At 38.8% G+C, this 15,807-nt stretch overlaps 1 protein-coding gene across 4 annotated transcripts in view; it reads right to left on the reverse strand.

The window, feature by feature from the left end:
• LOC138176631 (protocadherin alpha-C2) overlaps positions 1-15,807 on the reverse strand; it is a 140,963-nt gene that overhangs the window by 34,227 nt on the left and 90,929 nt on the right. For all 4 annotated transcript variants that reach the window (XM_069107415.1, XM_069107413.1, XM_069107414.1 and 1 more), the window contains exons 2-3: positions 6,867-6,925; positions 2,859-2,947 (exon numbers count right to left, since the gene is read on the reverse strand). In XM_069107415.1, coding sequence (XP_068963516.1) covers positions 2,859-2,947; positions 6,867-6,925 — 148 coding nt within the window. The remainder of the gene's footprint in view (positions 1-2,858; positions 2,948-6,866; positions 6,926-15,807) is intronic.

Below are 15,807 nucleotides of genomic sequence, written 5' to 3' on the forward strand. Positions count from 1 at the left end.
GAGAGAGAGAGAGAGAGAGAGAGAGAGAGAGAGAGGAAGCAGGTATCAAGCTGTGAGTGTTTGTGGGAAGGCTCTAGAAGGGGGAAAGCCAGGGATGATGGTGTCCCATGCAGTGTTATTGTGTATAGATTTCTTTGTTGCTATGATGGAATTGGCTTTCTGGTGTTGGGATTCAACTTTCTGGTGTTTGAATAAATGTTTTGGTTCTGTCTTCCATGTGGAGAGTCTGTTATATTTTGCAATTCAGAATTATGCTGGCATATTTGTAGCTGTCATAGGTGCTATGAATATCACCTTGGTAATACAGGCCCTTGAAAAGGTGAAGGCTCACTGCAGAGGGAAGAAGAGTGAACTTGACTATTTGAGAGCTCAAGTATTAGTCTTTTGAATTTTGTCAGATTGAATAAAGCCTGTGTAGTAATTTCTATTTTGCTTACCTGAGGTATTGCATGGGAACTAAGGCCCCTTTTACTTTGTTGTGGAGAATCAGACCTGGGCCAGATTCTGCTGTTCTCAGGGAAAACCCTGGATGTAGTCTTGAGTCAAAGAGAGTGAGTACACTTAAAAGGCCTCACCCCAAATTGAAGCCAGTCCATGTATATCCAGAACTTTAATTCTGAGCGAGTGAGAATCCTTTTGCTAATCACCTTCTATGTTCCAGGCACTCTACTAAGTGGTGGGGGTACAAAGAAAGGCAAAAAACTGGCTCCTGCTCTCAAGGACTTCATGGTCTGGGCTATAGTTTACATAATCAATTTTAAATATGAATGTTTATCAATCTGCCTTAAGCTTGTGCTGTATGAACTCTAAGCTGGAACCTAGTATGTAGGATAATATGCTAGATCACAGTGCATGACAGTTCAGAACCACAGAATTGGTCCTGAAAGAAGAATGGTGTGAGACTAAGGAAACCAGGCCTCAGCAATAAGATCAGAAAGAAATGATGTCTCCACAGAGCAGGGGTCCTTAGCCTGCATTATTCCTGCATGGTCAACTGTAAGAGAAATAAAAAGGGAAAGTGACCTTTCAAAGGTCATCCTGCAAGGCTTTGTTAGGGTTCCAATTTGGTTCCTTATTTAGAAGGCTGACCTGCAATATGTCTACAAGAACAACCGAGGGAAATCTTGACGTGAGATGAATTTGTCACTTTGAAATCCTGAGTAGTAAAGTAAGGTTTCATTCTGCTTCCCTAATTTAGAATTTTAAAGAGATAGTTACCATTTTTCTCTCTGTCTAGGTCTACCACTGCTCTCCTCCCCACCCCACCTCCAGCTTTTGGAAGTCAAATATTTCTTTCATTTGGCTTATCTACTCCAACATGAAGGTTTGTGTTAGCTGATTTGTCAATGAATAACTTTTCATTTTTTCTCTAGCCATCTGGCAGTATTATTACTATAATGAACTGCCCTGGATTGCACTTTTTTATTTTTCAAATATGACTTTTAGTTGAATTGTACAGTATTCATAAATGGGGAATGCAGAGCAATGCAATTATAATCAACAAAAGCTTCAAAGCTGCCAGAGAAGATGGTGACTTGGCTATGTCTCTCACTTTCATAGTCTGATAGCAATTTGAAAGGTACTTGATTATTTTTGGAAAGAGCAATTCACATGCACACTTACATCATCTTGATAATTTTTAATGTTTGAACCTTTCATTTCCCCCAATTCTTTGTATTTGAAATAGCAAAACTATTTGTTTCCAGGATTCTCATGGAAATCTTTTCTTAAAAATCATTTTCAGGGTAGAAAGGAATTGTGGCATAGCAGGGTGACTGTTTTATGCTACTCTTAGAGCTTTGGCTTCATCATTCCCCCTTGGACCACCCTCAGTGCTGCCATCCCTGGGACTATAAATCACTGAATATCTGTGGCTGATTAGCACAGGAGGTTGGAGATCGAGCTAATGGAACCAAGGTCGAAGAGCCTGTCCCTGATAAGGCCTAATTAACTTTTCTCAGTTCAGTGGCCCCAGTTTGTACCTCTAATTACCCTAAAAACACAGTGATGTCATTGCTCAAAGTTAGAGTATGTGGACACATCATTGCAACTCATTCCTTGAATTTCAAATCCCACAGTAGCTTGAACCCTAAGTATGTAGGATAACATGCTAGATCATTACACGTAACAGCTCAGGACCACGGAGCTGGTCCTGAAAGAAGACCAGTGTGAGACTAAGAAAACTAGACCTCCGCAATAAGACCAGAATGTCTCCACAGAGCAGGGGTCCTTAGCCTTTTTTGTATCATGGACTCCTTTGGTAGGCTGGTGAAGTCTATGAACCCCTTCTCAGTATGTTTTTAAATGCATGAAATAAAATACACCAGATTGCAAAGCAACTGATTGTTTTGAAATACAATTCTTTTTTTTTTTTTTTAACTCGGGGTTAAGTAACTTGCTCAAGGTTACACGGCCAGTTATTTCTGGGTGTGGTGCTGAGTGTCCGAGCCCGGGATTCGATCTCCAGGTCTTCTCAACACTGGAGCCGGTGCTCTTACTTGCTGTGCTACCTGGCCACCCCTTGAAATACAATTCTAAAAAAATACTTTTACATAAACTCATGGACTCCAGGTTAAGAATCCTTGCCATGAGCGGCAGCTGGGTGGCACAGTGAATACAGCACTGGCCCTGGAGTCAGGAGGACCTGAATTCAAATCCAACCTCAGACACTTACTAGATGTGTGACCTTGGGCAAGTCACTTAACCCTGATTGCCTTGCCTCCCCCCTCCAAAAAAAAAAAAAGAATCCTTGCCACAGAGCAAAAGATCTATAGTCACAGTTCCTTCTTGTTGAAAGAGATGATCATCTCTAAACTCCCCAGAGCCCAAGGAAGAAAGGAGAGACCCCAGCAGCTCACCAGGTGTTGCGCTGGACACTGTTGGCCACTGTTGATCAGGCCCTCCTGGCCCTGCCCGAAGGATGCCGGCTTCCTCCAGGTGCACGGAGCTGAGGAAACACATACACACACTCAAGTGTTTACATAATTACCTTCAAGATCCTCCTTTGCATTTAGAAGTCTTCCCAAAGCATTGGGGCAGCATTGCAGCTAATAGGTTCTCCTCATGGTCAGGCTAAAGCAACTGTCATGCAACTATTCTGCATGGGATGCAGAATTAAGGTGGGTTTATCTGCTTTTTTTTTTTTTACAACAATAGCCAGAGCTATTATTCATCTAATGAAAACACTACTTTTACAGAAGTTTGTATTTTCATTAATGCTATGTGGCACATTTATCTTGTCAAAAGAAAACACGAGAGCTGGCCACAGTGGTGCACACCTATAATCCTAGCTACTGGTGTTGAGTATTGAGCTCAGGATTCTCAGCTGCAGTGGGTTATACTGATGCAGCGTCCACACTAAGTTCATTATTACCATGGCAAGTCCCAGGTGAGTGGGGTGGTGAGATACCAGGTCGGTTAAGGAGAGGTGAACTGACCTAGCTCAGAAACAGAGCAGGTCAGAGCTCCCATGCTTATCAGAGTGAGAACCACCTCATGAACCCTAGCGCTTCCAGTCTGAGTGAACTAGGTGACTCAGTCTTTAAAAAAATAGATAAAAAGGAAAAGGAAAGACATCAGAGTGTTAATGCCACTATAATGTCTTAATTCTGATTTAGTCAAGGAAAACTTCTTCCTAATAGCTCCAGGCTTCTCTCAACTGGCTCCCCCCACTTAGGATTCTACAACAAATATTGTGTCTGTTAACATAACTATTTCCAGGTCCCTGTGTAATTGTTCTAATTCTGTCACCAAATCAGCTCCCACCTGGACCATCTGATTTTCTTCTGTTAGATCTGACATATGCCTATGCCACCTAGACTCTTCCTCCAAACTATGGATCTGATTTTGCTACACTTGTGGCAGCCCAGTACCAGTCCCTCTAATTCCTAACCCAAAAGAACAGAAAACAAGAGAAAAGGAATAAACCAAAGGACAGGAAGAACCTTGGTCAAAAGTGTTTCCTTCCCCCAGTCAGAAGTCAAATGGTGGCAGAGATATAAGGGGCACCTCTTTTTTCTTTGAAGCTAACAAATTACAAAGAAAACCTTTCTGAGATCTCTGAATTCAAGTGTATTATACACTTAGGGTTAAGTGGCTGAAGAAGTCAAATAGGAATTTATAAAATCTTAAGTCAAGATTCCTTCCCAATTCTCACCACTATAACCACTTAGAAAGAATCCCCACTTTTCCCTTTTCTATCCCATAAGATCAGCATCTCTTCCTTGCTCCAAATATCACTAGCCTTCAATAATAACCAGAGGTCAACAGTGGCACATGCTGTGGTAACCCTATGTCTAGTTAGAGGATGGTAACTCTAAACTTGTCCTGTGCTAAGTCATCCTAAGAAATTACGCTAAGGCCAGGTTTGGTCAAGGACAACTTTTTAGTGTAAAATCCTTTTTTATTATATACTTAACAAACTTTGAAGCATTTTGATATGTAAGAAGACAGAAAAGAAGATTTTATATAAAACTGTTAACTTATGTTATGTACAGTTTTCTAATTGTATCTTAAATTTAACATAGTATTAACAAAAGTACCCTGAATACCTGTGCCCCCTTTGGCATTTCCTCCAGCTCTCTTCTGTGAATTCTTAAAACATTTCATTGATGTTTTTCTCTTTTTTGTGTGTTTGCACTACCCCTGAATGCCTCCTCCACCCCCAAACAGAAACCTTCCCTTATAAAATTTTAATTAAAATAAATCAACACATTGGCTATGTATGAAAATGCATGTCTCATTCCGCACCTCAGAACATCATTACCTCTATTCCAGGTTAACTTCCCAGGAAGGGACCCATACAATTTTTTCAAGATGGAAGGTTCAAGAGGGTAGGTACCCATTTGAAAATAACCCCATTTAGAGATGATAACTCCAAAGCACATTCAACACACTATTCCATAAAGAATCAGTGGGAATTCTTAAGATAGTCTTCCTTCAACTTCCTTTTCACTCTATAATATACCCTAAAATGCAATTCAGGTTACATTTAGCTTTATGGCTTAAGAGAAGAAAACAAAGGGATTGGGGTTTCAGTATTCTTGCATAAATTCTGGACTCATTATTTCTCTTGTATTCTTGGTCCCTCCAGCCAAAGCTATGGGTCTCCTTGCTTCCTATGCAATAGAAAAGGGAATATTCCATGGGAGGCTGTGCATCTTTCCTACATTCCTACACTAAGACCTCTGCTCCCTAGTGGTCTGGAGTCTACCAGAGAGTTTCTAGCCATCTTTTCATCTCAGGCTCAGAATGCTTTCCAGCTTTCTGTCTGACGCTGTCCTCATCCACCTACGCCCTTGACTGAAGTCTGATCCTAACTGGCTCTGTGATCAGAATAAAAGCACAAATTCCATATTGCTTTTGACCAACAGATGAGGCTTACAACAGACTGAGCTAATTTCAGCCCCCAAAATATTTAATTTTTAACATAAGTTTGCATTAATTTGATAATATCATACACTATATAGAATGATTAATATTCATTTTTACTTCAAAGAAAAATTCATCTTGGTCAATGAAAAACTCAGTGAGGGGACATTTTAGCAAGATATGTTGTCAAGTGTGTGTTTTTATGGACTTTTACAGACCCTGGAGAACAAAGGACTCCTTTAAAGGTGATATGATGATTGATTTCTTAGCCTTCTGCTTTCTCCCATCTGGCTTCCAAAGCACTTTCAAGTCAATGAATTTTTAACTTGTTCCCATTGCACTGATAGCAGATCTGTTCTGAGAATGATAGTAATTAACTACTGCCAAGAAGACAAAGTAGGAAGAACAAAATTACATTTAATTTAGGTCCTAAAGAGGTGCTCTTTTCTAAGATCATGTCTGATCCAGATGGATTTGGGGCTCCAGTCACTCCAAAAAGCTCTTGACCCAACTCAGTCCCAAAGTATTCCTGCCTTCTATTGAGCACTTCTGGAGAGATGGCAAATATATGGAAGTATCTATTTTATTTATTTGTTCCTATTGATCAATAACAATGGCTGCAGGAATCTGTAGGGATAAGGAGGTCAGTAATTAAATTATCTGCCAAAAATGGTCCATTTTGTGGGGACAGCTAGGTGGTGCAGTGAATAGAGTACCGGTCCTGAAGTCAGGAGAACCTGTATTCAAATCTGGCCTCAGACACTTACTAGCCATGTGACCTTGGGCAAGTCACTTATCCCCAACTGCCCTGCTTTCCTTCCTCCAAAAAGCAAAAAAAAAAAAAAAAAGAGGGAGAAGTTTCCTTCCCCAAAACAAAAAATGGTCCATTGTGTGATGGAGATAAAGGGTGAATAACATCATTATATTCACCATATAATGTTACTAGATCTAAGAGCATTAAGAGCAATTGTAATTTAGGAGTATGAAAGAACAAAAATAAAAAGTGGAAATCAGAGTTGAGAAGGGGGGGTGGGGCTAGTAAATACTACTCTTCAGGAGCAGAGACTATGAAGTTCTTCTCTCTCCACATCCCCAAGAGATACTGTAAATCTTGACTTATTTCTACAGTAGGCAATCTACTACAGATTTGTCTTAGGTTCATTAGCCATTGGAACACACAGATCCTAAGGATCAGAAGGCCAAGGCATAACTTTTAAAAGCTTGCTCATAATCTATATTTATGAGTTATCCACTCAAAGGAATTCTTCTAAGAGAAAGGGAGTACACTTTGAGATCCTACAAGGTGCTTTCTCATGAGCCATCTCTTGGCAAGAACCCAGTCCTTACCTTAATGTTTCAATATGGGAAGGGAATAAGATATTTGCATTTCTCTAGCAAGGCAAATGAGGTAGCCCAGGCCCTGCAGAGACATTTTTTGATTGGGCAGAAAAGAGTTAGAGTAGATTTCAATTAAATGAGGGAGGGAAAGTACATACCTGTGCATTCCTGCTCTCAGGGAGGCAGAGTAACGCCAGTCAGGGTTGGGTTGTTTTGGCTGCAAAAATAGAAGAGGAACATTTCTGTAATTTTGGCAAAAATCACACATACCTAGCTAAGCAATAATGTAGTAATACTTTACAGAATACTTCCTAGCATCTTATGTAGAAAAGCTCTTGGAGGTTATCTGGCAAATGATTTTGTTTGCTTCTATAAAACTAAACCATTGTCTAAAGAACACCTTCAGCAGAAAGTTAAGCTGGTCCTTTAGTAATCAAGGGTCAAATGCCAGGTAAAGCTGTGAGGGCAATCGATGCATAAGAATCTCCCCCTGAGAATGAACAGAAGCATTCATCATTATAAAACAGTATGGTCACCTGTGAAAATGCCCTCCCTCTCCCCTGTGACAAGAGATCCTCTCCAGCCCTCCACAAGGTACAATGAGGCAGTGGTAGCAAGTGTGCTGCAGCCTGGCTGGACTGCCGAGCACTGCAATCCACCATTGGCCTTACAGACTGTAGCAGGTTTCACATAGATGTGCTCAGTCATAACATCAGCATCTGGTACAACCTCAGCTGCAGATTAAAAAGTGGTATCAATAAGAGTGAAACATAAACCATTAATGGCCCACTGGAGAGCTTTCCCTTGCTTTGCTTGATAATCCTTCCCATCAAAGAATATTTGCTCAGTCCTATTCTCTCTCTCACTAAGCTACTACTCACTAAATTGCTATTTCATCTCACAAAGAGAGGAAACACAACTTCCAAAGGTGGCTAAGATATAATAGAAAGTAGCTTAGCTCTAGGGAAAGCCCCTCTTATTAATAAGGGGTTTGTGCTGGGCAATGTATGAAAAGACTTATTTTTCTCATCTCCATAAACATGAAATCCTAAGTGGAAGAGGTAAGAGTACAATTTGGTTACATAAGGGATTTATCTTGAGAATCACAGGCTGAAATTTTCAGCTCAGAAAACACTGAGAGTCAAACTCAGACTTTTATCACCACACTTCTACTGGGACAGAGACAAACCAGAATAAGAGGATCACCACAAAGCCATGGGCAAAAAGATAAATGTGTCATATTGAGATGTAGCTGTCACTGACCTTGAAGTTTGGCACCTCCCTTTCCTATAGCTTATCATAATTGGTAAGCACAAAGCTATCATGCGGAGGATGACATTAATAAAAAAAAATACTTCATTTTCCTAGAGTTCCTTACATTCAAGAAACTCCAAATATTTTATCAACATTTATATGTACAGTTTCCCAGGGAGGATATATAATGATTCTAATCTCTACATAGAAAACAGAAAACCCAGAAGTACATCAGAAATTCAGCCAAGGTTGCCAACTCAAGGCTGGGCTCTTCCCACCCAAGGTTCTCCAATGTCATCTGTCCTCTCAGCCAACTGATTCTGGAAACATTACAATCTGCAAATGGTCTTGTATTTACCATGTGCATTTTTGAAATATGACAATTAAAATTCCCATGTGGCTTATGATTTGAGGACTATGAAGAACAAATAAAGAACCTTACATTTTCCATCAGTGATCTCACTGGGAGCAAAGGATAAAATGTTTGTAAAGCATTTTAAAAATCTGAAAGTGTGACCAAAATATCTCTTATTAATCATTATCATCCTCATCTCCCTCCTCCCCATCAGCAGCGCTTGTGTTAGCTTGTCAGCTGTGGGAGCCTTCCTTCCAAAAAGATTCTGGCATCTGCTAAGTAAATGCTGCCAATTTCTCCAAGATTGGGTACCACATTTGTGATGAAAATTGCTGTAACTTGTTTCTTGGGTTGGAGACATTGACCCCATTTTGCTGAAGAGCTCGATTTCATCGGAACTGTTTACACCAAACTGCTTGAAGGCTCAGCCTATCCCCAAACTGTGTTTACTCAATGACCCATATTTTATGGTGACTTTTTAGATACATTCCCCCAAAATTTTATCAGCCACATGCTGTTCCCCAGCCCTTCATTTACTTCCTAGGAACATGGTGAGGAAGGAGCTTGCAGCAGTAACCTGAACTAGTCTGGAGAAGCGCAAGTCTATCTGGTAGGTAATGAGTTCTTAAAAAGAAAAAAAAAACTGATTTACCTACCAATTTATTTAATTTTAATCTATTAGAGAAATTCAAAAAGAAAAAAAAACATTAAAAACTTGGATTTCACCCAAATCTAGACCAGCTTTCAATGGTAAGTCAAAATGTATATCCATTTCTGAGTGCCATGTTTTAGGAAAAACATTTACAAGCTGGGCTGACTATCAGAGAGAAATTTGAATAGTAAGGGGATTCAAAACCATGTCATGTAGAGATAATCTGAAAAAAACGAGAATATTTAGCCTGAAGAAGAACTAGATTTATTTTTCTTGGACTCAGGAGACAAAACTAGAAACAATGAGTGGAAATTACAAAGAGGTAGGGGTTTTTTTTTTTGTTCAATTTAAAGGAAAACTTAGAAATGGACATATAAAACAATAAAATCAATTGACTAATCACTGGAAGTCTTCAGAGGGTCATATTTCAGGCATAGGTTGTACTAGATGAACTATGACCTTCCAACTCTCAGAGTCTATAACTAGAACTTTGAAATCAAAATCCAAAGTTATTTGTCAACAGGCAATATTCTTCCTAGTATAAGAGTTCTAGATAGGCTTTCAACTAAACAGTTAGACCATTGTCCCAATCTGTGCTCACTGTGCCTCTAGTGGATTGAAAAGTTATTTCAATAGGTCCAACTCATAAATTATTCTGTAAGGTTAGGGGGAAAATGCCTCACATTCATATATGTTACTATTTTTCAAACACATATGGCTCCTATGAGGACTAATAGGAGAATTTTATAATAAACTGAATATATAGCATATTTTTACCACTGTTCATTTACTCAATGAATACTATTAATTATTTTACTTTTAAAAGAAGTCATCATAGTTAAAATGGTTGGTAACCATTATGTTAGAAGAACAATTTAGTTCTTCTGGTCTTGTACAGCTAACTCCTGAATTGAGTTTAATTTTTTATAAAACAAAATAAAATATGGTCTCCTGGTCTAGGAATCTGCACTTCTTCAGATGAACAGGTCACTAATAATGAAAAATTCTAGGACATTCACTTAAAATATGGGGAGATGTGTGACCTCAGTTGTGGTTTCTCTCATAAAAATATGATATAAACAAAAACAATCAAAAACCCCAAACATTCTTTTTCCTCTGTGATCTCTCCCTCAGATAATTAAGACTTTTCACCATTGGAAAGAGAGAAGTATGAATCAATCGCCATCATATTGGCTCATTCATAAATCCACAGATTCACATTGAATAATACACAATAGCCTCATCATGTGGGTTAAAGCAATAAATAAAGCCCTTCTGAAAGAGTAAACTGTATACAGTATCTCTATATCCTTTCTAATGGAACTCTACTGATAATTGTGGGAGCCAGGGGACTTCTACTGTAGATTTCATAAAGTAATATCTTATGATAATTGATATAAAGTGTCTACCAAAAAATGCCTGAAACCCACCCTATTCATAACACTTAGAGTGCTAACACAGATTGGTCTTTTGGTTGATTGAAATAAGGTGATAATAAATATGATAATTCTGTGTGGAATTCATCCCCCTACAGACAGCCATTTGTATCTCTAACACTCAGGAAACTAAAATTAAATTAACAGGCAAATATGACTTTAAAATATATCTAATGAGCTGCAGCTCATTGGAAACTGCTAGGTCTGCTTAATGTGAGATGCACAGCCTGCCAGCACAGCAGTTACCCTCTCACTCACCATTCCCCTTCCCCAGAGCCTAGAGCCCTGACCCTGCAGAGCCAAAAAATGCTGCTTCTGGCCCAGAGAAACAAAAGTTCTTTTCACCTTTCAATGTCAGTGAGTTTTGTTCTTTTTTTTCTCCCACAGGTTCAAATCCTTAAAGATAAAATTTACAGTTCTGATCAGTTTAAAACTCCAGTAAAGAAGGACCTTGTCTTTTTACATTTTATATCATGATTATAGATATATACACTATATGAGTGTACATGGATATATATTCATGGATATATACACTATGTATATATATATGTACTTAAACACATACAGATGTATATGTTATACAAATGTGAGTTTATACCATATATGATTCCCATTTTCATCAGAGGATGCCTGAAGATTGGAGGTGGGGGTAGGCAACTAATCTAAAAGTCAGTTTCACAGACATGGGCAAATTCCTACCAATTTTAGTGATAACGCTAGAAGTGATAATACGAATCATACATTGCTCATGTGCATAGAGCTATATCAGTGACTAAACAAAATGATGGCCAAACAAAGCAGAAACCTAACTTGGTTACTCTGTCAAGAAGTCTACATACCAATAGACAATTCCTAATGTACCAGGATGTCTCCCTGCAGAACATGCTGAGTGAAACCAGATGTCCCTTTAATAACTTATGCCTTTCTCTGAGGAAAGAGGAGGCCAATGACTTGCAAACTGTAGGAAACAGATTTTTCCTCCCCAGTCAGTATATGAACATGAAAGCAAAGTTAGGAATAGGTCAGGGCTATGATGTTATTCTATATTGCCTGGGAAGTTCTAAAAGGATTACTGGAAGAAATTCTTACATTGGCAAATGAGAGAAAATATGCCTTTTCTCCAGGGTACAGCTAAGGAGCAAGTGGCAAAATGAGGGGACCTCATTCTCTCTAAATCATGAGGAAGCAAAAAAAAAACCACAGAAATTTAAGGCAACAAACCCATCCCCAGTCCCAGATCCATTTGACTACAGTTTATAATTTTTACAAAATCAGACTGCAGCATTTGGGGAACAGTCCCTTTCTGGGAGGTCCTCTCCTACCACAATCCCTTAAATTTTTTGTATAATAGAATTATATAATTTTAGGGCTGAAGGGAACCATTGAGACAATCTAGACTAACCTATTCATTTTACAGTTGGAGAAATTAACATCCAGTGAGATAGCCTTGCTACCATATTTGTAGATTTATGTTGAATAAATTATGCCTTCAGTGCACTGAAGATTCCTCTTTAGGCCTAAAAAGAGTTAATAATACCACTTTCAAACTCACTCCCAAAGTTTTGCTTATTCACTGAGAGACTCTAATTCCAAACCAAAGGTGCCCAGAAATAGCACATCTTTGTCACTGGAATAAATGATCATAATAGCTAGTATTTATATTGTGCTTTAAGTTTTATTATTTTTTTATCTTGTTTGTTATCTCATAAAATCCTCATTACAACTCTGGAAGGTAAGTACTATTATTCTTCCCATTTTACAGATGAGGAAACTGAGGACGAAAGATGTTAAGTGACTTACCTAGAGTCACACAGCTAGTAAGTATTTGAGACAAGATGTGAATTCAGGTCTTCTTGACTGTGGGTCCACCATTCTATCCATTAGCCCACTAAGCTGCCTAAATCCCTGGTGTAAGCCCTTCTCTACACCTCAGTTGCTACAACCTTCCCGAGGATCCCCAATTCTTCAGTTTGAGACAACATAGGAGATCTTAGTCATTGAGCGAGCCAGGGAACAAAGACTTAACAGACAAAGGCCCTTGCTGATCATCTTGGCTGAGTGCTAGAGATCAGAAAAAGGAGCACAGTGAGAAGGGAATGTTCGTGCACTGCTCTCCCACATCATAAATTTCCCAAGTAACACAAGCTCTGCATATGCCTGAAAGGCACCAGGAGACAGGGCTGCAGTTAGAGCAGAGAACAGAGATCCCCTCCCCTTACTGACTCCGAAATCAACTGCATCAGATCCTCCCACTTTCTATCTCCAGAGACTGACTGAGGAGGAATCAATATAGTATATATTCCAAGATGATGATCCTTCTCTCTGAGGCTCCAAATAATATGGGAACCAGAGATGATGTCATGCTGTAATAAATCCCTCCTGAAGGATAGATTCTGTTCACTTGTCAAAGTAGCTTTTTCAAAATTCTCACTGTGCATGTAATCCAAGAAATGAACTCACTGAAGGCATTATCAGTGAAAAGTTCATTGCCTGGGATTACTTGCTTATACTGAATTACCGCAAGGACAGAGCAATGAACCTAGAATCAGGAAGACCTAGGTTCCAATCCAATCCTGGACACTTACTAGCTGTGGAACCCTGAGCAAATCACTTAACCCATATTTGCCTCAGTTTCCTCCTCTGTAAAATAGGGATAACAATAGCACCTGCCTCCCAGGATTGTTGTGAAGATCCAATGTGTTAATCATAGCAAAGCATTTGCTACAGTAGTTGGCACATAGTAAGTCTTGTATAAAATGTTAACTATTTTTACTATTAAATGAGATAACATTTATAAAGCACTTTGCAAATTTAAAGCACTATATAAATGCTAGGTATCATTATTTTTATTGTTCTTAAAATTACAGGGCTAAATAAAGGAATCGTACATACTTAACCACTGATAAAACGCAGAAGATATCACATTAGATGGCACAACCCTTTTTGTCCCTAATATACTCTATACCCAGTGGGTATGTTTTGCAAGACCAGTCGGCATCAGAGTGTAATGGACAGAGTGCCAGACTCAGCATCAGAAAGACCCTAGGGCCTAAATCTTTGATATCCACCAGTTGGAACCAGAGCCTAGGTTGTTGATACTCCTAAGGGAAAGGACTGGATTAGGCATGGCATCCTCAAAAACTGGACTATATATGTCATTTATTTCTATTTTCAAGATTTGAACCTGCATTCAAATCCTGCCTCTGATATTTATTTACTGTATAAAGTTGGGCAAGTCACTTAATCTCTCACCACTTCAGGTATATCACCTGTAAAATGGAGCTACGGTCCCCCGTCTCTTACCATTATGGTGAAGATTAAATGAGAGATATTTTGCAAACCTTCAAGCACTTTACACATGTCAGTTGCTATTACTGTTAACTATACTACTACCACAGGAGAAATAAGCCTAGCATGGATGCATTTGTATCCCTTTCTAAAAATAGCTTGCCCTTAAACCTCAGAGTTTCCATCTGCTCTGTCTCAGCTCACTTGTGATCCAAAAACTCTGATTTTAAAGCTGGAAAAAAATTAAACAGGAGAAAGAGAACTAGATCCAATACGGAGATATACAAAGGTTTGAAAGCATCTTGGTGTGGTAGGACACACGTTGGATTTGGAGTCACAGGACCTGAGCTTGAACCCAGACTCTGCCACTTACTACCTGTTTACTAATTTGCAAAATGAGAGGTTTGGAGTAGGTGACTTTTAAGATCCCTTTCAGCCTAGACATTGGATCCTATGGCATTTCAGAGATTGCTCTTCAAATTGAGTGAGTTTGTAATGTCATTTCCCTCTGCTATCATCCTGTAATTTGCTTACTCACTGTACCTGTATCCAGCACCAGCTTGAGAGGTGGGGGTTTAGGGTCCTTTCATTTACTGATATGTCTCTGGTAGGAATTTCTCTTCATCTTAATGCTGAAGTTGCCTGGTCAAAATGATAAGGAAGTCTTTTATGATGTGAGTTTGTATTGACTTGAGGTTTTTGCATGTGATTCCATATTAATACTCACTTCAATGTGAGGCAAAAATGGCTCAAATTTCAAACTTTCCATGTTCTAAACCATAAGGAGAGCAATAGAGTTGCTCCCTTTATAATGCTGCACCCATCTACCAACAGGCTGAGCTTTGACACTCTTGGTTAGTGCAGAAAATGTGCTTATTCACTGTATGTAGCAACCCTTTCCCCAATGAGTTCGTGCAGATCTGTTAAGCAGTCATCTGCAGTGACCACATACAGAGCTAAGCACTTTTCAATAACCTTACATCATTGTTCACAAAAGCTACAATCTTAGGAATTCTAGTAAGTCTTTGATTTACCTCCCAGTGCCTTCTTACTCTCCAATCTGTCTCCTATGCCTATCAGCATAGACTGACACAGGGTACTCATGATAAACCTGCCTGCAGTCTACATAGGGACTACATGCCTTGAAATTGATCACTGACATGTTATGAACCTGCATATAAACTACCTGAAGATTATTATTAATGTAGATTTTCATGGGGGGGAGCAATAAATAACCAACTATATAGCTTAAACCCAATAGAAGTCTCATAGAGTGAACATTTGGGTGGGGGGAATTATAATTAGCTTCTTTCTGCAGTGTCACTAAAAGCAGGCTCAAGTGCTGGTGTCTCAGGAGAGATCAAGTTAATTCTTGCCTGAGGGATAGCATTTTAGCCTGTGAAATCCAAGATAAAAAAATTTAGGAAATGTGAGGGATAGGTACATCTTTCCATGAAAAGACTAAGGAACCAATGTGTAGTTCACCTAAGTGTGTGTGTGTTTACAAATTCATACACACTTCCCAACATCCATAAAATTTTTCGTGTTCATATATGTTGGCCTTATGTCTACCTAAATCTCAGGACATTAGTACAGTAAATGTAGTATATTTCATATAAATTGGAATCAACATAAAATCAGATATTTATCTTTTCATAAAGCTGAGGTTCTTGACCTCTTTGTATTCTGAACCCCTTTGGCAGTCTGGGCAAAGCCTAGGAACCCCTTTTTCCAATGTTTATAAATGCATAAAATAAAATACATAGGATAAAAGGCAAACCAATAATATTGAAATATAGTTAAATATTTTTAAAAAATGAAAAACAATCAGAGATCTCTGTTTAAGAACCACTGATTTGGAGAGAGACATTTTTTACTTTCCAAGCCTTTCCTACCAGTTGCAATTCAATCTTAGATCCAGAAACTAAACATTTGTAGAATTGTCACTTAAAATCGTGGAAGATTTTCAAGAAACTGTGATGCTTCTGATCAAAACCACAGGAATTAAACCACTGTGAACAGGAAAACTACAGGGTACAGATTATTGCATTGAAGGTAAATGCAACAAAATCCTCTTATAATGAATGTGGAGCGCCTGGCAAAAGAGGTGGCTG

Source organism: Petaurus breviceps, unplaced genomic scaffold, assembly GCF_028583685.1.
Source record: "Petaurus breviceps papuanus isolate PSGF00001 unplaced genomic scaffold, PetGlider_PUasm1.0 90035, whole genome shotgun sequence".
NCBI lineage: Eukaryota > Metazoa > Chordata > Mammalia > Diprotodontia > Petauridae > Petaurus > Petaurus breviceps.